The sequence below is a fragment of the Salvelinus fontinalis genome, chromosome 20 (assembly GCF_029448725.1).
Source record: "Salvelinus fontinalis isolate EN_2023a chromosome 20, ASM2944872v1, whole genome shotgun sequence".
NCBI classification, from domain to species: Eukaryota; Metazoa; Chordata; class Actinopteri; order Salmoniformes; family Salmonidae; genus Salvelinus; species Salvelinus fontinalis.
In genome coordinates, this window is record NC_074684.1 from 41,167,856 (window position 1) to 41,172,590 (window position 4,735).

The 4,735-nt window shown below is 55.8% G+C and overlaps 1 protein-coding gene across 1 annotated transcript in view; it reads right to left on the minus strand.

The window, feature by feature from the left end:
- Nucleotides 1–2,793, minus strand: part of LOC129817899 (intersectin-2-like) — a 104,415-nt gene extending 101,622 nt beyond the window's left edge. The window contains exon 1 of the mRNA XM_055873497.1: nucleotides 2,684–2,793. Coding sequence (XP_055729472.1) covers nucleotides 2,684–2,793 — 110 coding nt within the window. The remainder of the gene's footprint in view (nucleotides 1–2,683) is intronic.
- Nucleotides 2,794–4,735: the final 1,942 nt, after the last annotated feature.

Below are 4,735 nucleotides of genomic sequence, written 5' to 3' on the forward strand. Positions count from 1 at the left end.
GAGAGGGACGGGGAGAGAGGGAGAGAGAGAGGGAGGGAGGGACGGGGAGAGAGGGAGGGAGGGACGGGGAGAGAGGGAGGGAGGGACGGGGAGAGAGGGAGGGAGGGACGGGGAGAGAGGTAGGGACGGGGAGAGAGGGAGGGACGGGGAGAGAGGGAGGGAGGGAGGGAGGGAGGGAGGGAGGGAGGGAGGGACGGGGAGAGAGGGACGGGGAGAGAGGGAGGGAGGGAGAGGGAGGGAGGGAGAGGGAGGGAGGGAGGGGCGGGGAGAGAAGGAGGGAGGGACGGGGAGAGAGGGAGAGAGAGGGAGGGAGGGAGGGAGGGAGGGAGGGAGAGGGAGGGAGGGAAAGGGGAGAGAGGGAGAGAGGGAAAGGGGAGAGAGGGGAGGGAGGGAAAGGGGAGAGAGGGAGGGAGGGAAAGGGGAGAGAGGGAGAGAGGGAAAGGGGAGAGAGGGAGAGAGGGACGGGGAGAGAGGGAGAGAGAGAGGGAGGGAGGGACGGGGAGAGAGGGAGGGACGGGGAGAGAGGGAGGGAGGGAGGGAGGGAGGGAGGGAGGGAGGGAGGGAGGGAGGGAGGGAGGGAGGGACGGGGAGAGAGGGACGGGGAGAGAGGGATGGGGAGAGAGGGATGGGGAGAGAGGGACGGGGAGAGAGGGACGGAGGGAGAGGGAGAGAGGGAGAGGGGGAGAGGGAGAGGGGGAGAGAGGGAGAGGGGGAGAGAGGGAGAGAGGGAGAGGGACGGGGAGAGAGGGAGAGGGACGGGGAGAGAGGGAGGGAGAGGGACGGGGAGAGGGAGAGAGAGAGACGGGGAGAGAGAGAAAGAGGGAGAGGGGGATGGGGAGAAAGGGAGGGAGGGACGGGGAGGGAGGGAGGGAGAGGGGGATGGGGAGAGAGGGAGGGAGAGGGACGGGGAGAGGGAGAGAGAGAGACGGGGAGAGAGAGAAAGAGAAGGACGAGGAGAGAGAGAAAGAGAAGGACGAGGAGAGAGAGAGAGAGACGAGGAGAGAGATAGAGAGACGAGGAGAGAGATAGAGAGAGAGGGACGGGGAGAGAGATAGAGAGAGGGACGGGGAGAGAGATAGAGAGAGAGGGAGGGGAGAGAGGGAGGTACAGAGGGCAGGGGGAGTAGAAAATGAACATATCAGAAGACCTTTCATAATATATAACCAATCAGTAATGGTTCATATGAAGCCATATTTAGGTTTTAAGTATTATATTGGTAAAGTGAGATTTACATTATTGTGGTGGGGATCAGATGGCACCCTATTCCCTATAAGACTGGACCAAAGTAGTGCACCCGACTGTTGTGAAGTACGGGGAGGCTGTGGACTGTTGTGAAGTACGGGGAGGCTGTGGACTGTTGTGAAGTACGGGGAGGCTGTGGACTGTTGTGAAGTACGGGGAGGCTGTGGAATGTTGTGAAGTACGGGGAGGCTGTGGACTGTTGAAGTACGGGGAGGCTGTGGACTGTTGTGAAGTACGGGGAGGCTGTGGACTGTTGAAGTACGGGGAGGCTGTGGACTGTTGTGAAGTACGGGGAGGCTGTGGACTATTGAAGTACGGGGAGGCTGTGGACTGTTGTGAAGTACGGGGAGGCTGTGGAATGTTGTGAAGTACGGGGAGGCTGTGGACTGTTGAAGTACGGGGAGGCTGTGGACTGTTGTGAAGTACGGGGAGGCTGTGGACTATTGAAGTACGGGGAGGCTGTGGACTGTTGTGAAGTACGGGGAGGCTGTGGACTATTGTGAAGTACGGGGAGGCTGTGGACTGTTGTGAAGTACGGGGAGGCTGTGGACTGTTGTGAAGTACGGGGAGGCTGTGGACTGTTGTGAAGTACGGGGAGGCTGTGGACTGTTGTGAAGTACGGGGAGGCTGTGGACTGTTGTGAAGTACGGGGAGGCTGTGGACTGTTGTGAAGTACGGGGAGGCTGTGGACTGTTGTGAAGTACGGGGAGGCTGTGGACTATTGTGAAGTACGGGGAGGCTGTGGACTGTTGTGAAGTACGGGGAGGCGGTGGACTATTGTGAAGTACGGGGAGGCTGTGGACTGTTGTGAAGTACGGGGAGGCGGTGGACTGTTGTGAAGTACGGGGAGGCGGTGGACTGTTGTGAAGTACGGGGAGGCTGTGGACTGTTGTGAAGTACGGGGAGGCTGTGGACTATTGTGAAGTACGGGGAGGCGGTGGACTGTTGATCACATTTTTACTAAATCTGTATAACATTATTCTAAAGTTGTATCTGTACCCATTGAATGCAGTGATCACAATATAGTGGCTATATCCAGGAAAGACAACGTTACAACCGCTGGGCCTAAAATAGTGTATAAGAGATCATACAAAATATTTTGCTGTGACTGATGTGGATGATGTTAAAACTAGTTGTTGGTCTGATCTGATTAATGAGGAGCATCCAGACGCTGTACTTGATGAATTTATGAAATTGCTTCTTCCAATTATTGATAAACATTCACCTGTTAGGAGACTGACTTAAAACTGTTCAGGCTCCAGGGCAGTCGTCTACTCTTTTCTGTTTTTACCAAAGACTTGTCCCTGGCGTTAAACAAAGCATGCTGTTGGCACTGGGGCATTATCTGAGCAGACACCTGCCTAATGCTGTTTTGCTTCTTCCACTTGACATTGTGCTTTGGCTGTTTTTGGACAACTCCCAAACTTGAACTCCACTTGACCGTAGTCTTTTCTCCCGCTGTCTGGTGTAGAGCTTGTCACCCTCCTGGCTTTCCAACGGCCTGTACTGGACACTACCTCCCCTCCAAGGTGCTTCTCTCCTGGCTGTCATACTGGTCACTACCTCCCCTCCAAGGTGCTTCTCTCCTGGCTGTCATACTGAACACTACCTCCCCTCCAAGGTGCTTCTCTCCTTGCTGTCATACTGGACACTACCTCCCCTCCAAGGTGCTTCTCTCCTGGCTGTCATACTGGTAACTACTTCCCCTCCAAGGTGCTTCTCTCCTGGCTGTCATACTGGTAACTACTTCCCCTCCAAGGTGCTTCTCTCCTGGCTGTCATACTGGTAACTACCTCCCCTCCAAGGTGCTTCTCTCCTGGCTGTCATACTGGTAACTACCTCCCCTCCAAGGTGCTTCTCTCCTGGCTGTCATACTGGTAACTACTTCCCCTCCAAGGTGCTTCTCTCCTGGCTGTCATACTGGACACTACCTCCCCTCCAAGGTGCTTCTCTCCTGGCTGTCATACTGGACACTACCTCCCCTCCAAGGTGCTTCTCTCCTGGCTGTCATACTGGACACTACCTCCCCTCCAAGGTGCTTCTCTCCTGGCTGTCATACTGGACACTCCCTCCCCTCCAAGGTGCTTCTCTCCTGGCTGTCATACTGGACACTACCTCCCCTCCAAGGTGCTTCTCTCCTGGCTGTCATACTGGACACTACCTCCCCTCCAAGGTGCTTCTCTCCTGGCTGTCATACTGGACACTACCTCCCCTCCAAAGTGCTTCTCTCCTGGCTGTCATACTGGACACTACCTCCCCTCCAAGGTGCTTCTCTCCTGGCTGTCATACTGGTAACTACCTCCCCTCCAAGGTGCTTCTCTCCTGGCTGTCATACTGGTAACTACCTCCCCCCCCAAGGTGCTTCTCTCCTCGCTGTCATACTGGTAACTACCTCCCCTCCAAGGTGCTTCTCTCATGGCTGTCATACTGGTAACTCCCTCCCCTCCAAGGTGCTTCTCTCAGGGCTGTCATACTGGACACTACTTCCCCTCCAAGGTGCTTCTCTCCTGGCTGTCATACTGGTAACTACCTCCCCTCCAAGGTGCTTCTCTCCTGGCTGTCATACTGGTAACTACCTCCCCTCCAAGGTGCTTCTCTCCTGGCTGTCATACTGGTAACTACCTCCCCTCCAAGGTGCTTCTCTCCTGGCTGTCATACTGGTAACTACCTCCCCTCCAAGGTGCTTCTCTCCTGGCTGTCATACTGGTCACTCCCTCCCCTCCAAGGTGCTTCTCTCCTGGCTGTCATACTGGTAACTACTTCCCCTCCAAGGTGCTTCTCTCATTGCTGTCATACTGGTCACTCCCTCCCCTCCAAGGTGCTTCTCTCCTGGCTGTCATACTGGTAACTACCTCCCCTCCAAGGTGCTTCTCTCCTGGCTGTCATACTGGACACTACCTCCCCTCCAAGGTGCTTCTCTCCTGGCTGTCATACTGGTCACTACCTCCCCTCCAAGGTGCTTCTCTCCTGGCTGTCATACTGGTAACTACTTCCCCTCCAAGGTGCTTCTCTCCTGGCTGTCATACTGGTAACTACTTCCCCTCCAAGGTGCTTCTCTCATGGCTGTCATACTGGTAACTACTTCCCCTCCAAGGTGCTTCTCTCCTGGCTGTCATACTGGTAACTACCTCCCCTCCAAGGTGCTTCTCTCCTGGCTGTCATACTGGACACTACCTCCCCTCCAAGGTGCTTCTCTCCTGGCTGTCATACTGGACACTACCTCCCCTCCAAGGTGCTTCTCTCCTCGCTGTCATACTGGTAACTACCTCCCCTCCAAGGTGTTTCTCTCCTGGCTGTCATACTGGACACTCCCTCCCCTCCAAGGTGCTTCTCTCCTGGCTGTCATACTGGACACCCCCTCCCCTCCAAGGTGCTTCTCTCCTGGCTGTCATACTGGACACTCCCTCCCCTCCAAGGTGCTTCTCTCCTGGCTGTCATACTGGACACTACCTCCCCTCCAAGGTGCTTCTCTCCTGGCTGTCATACTTGTAAC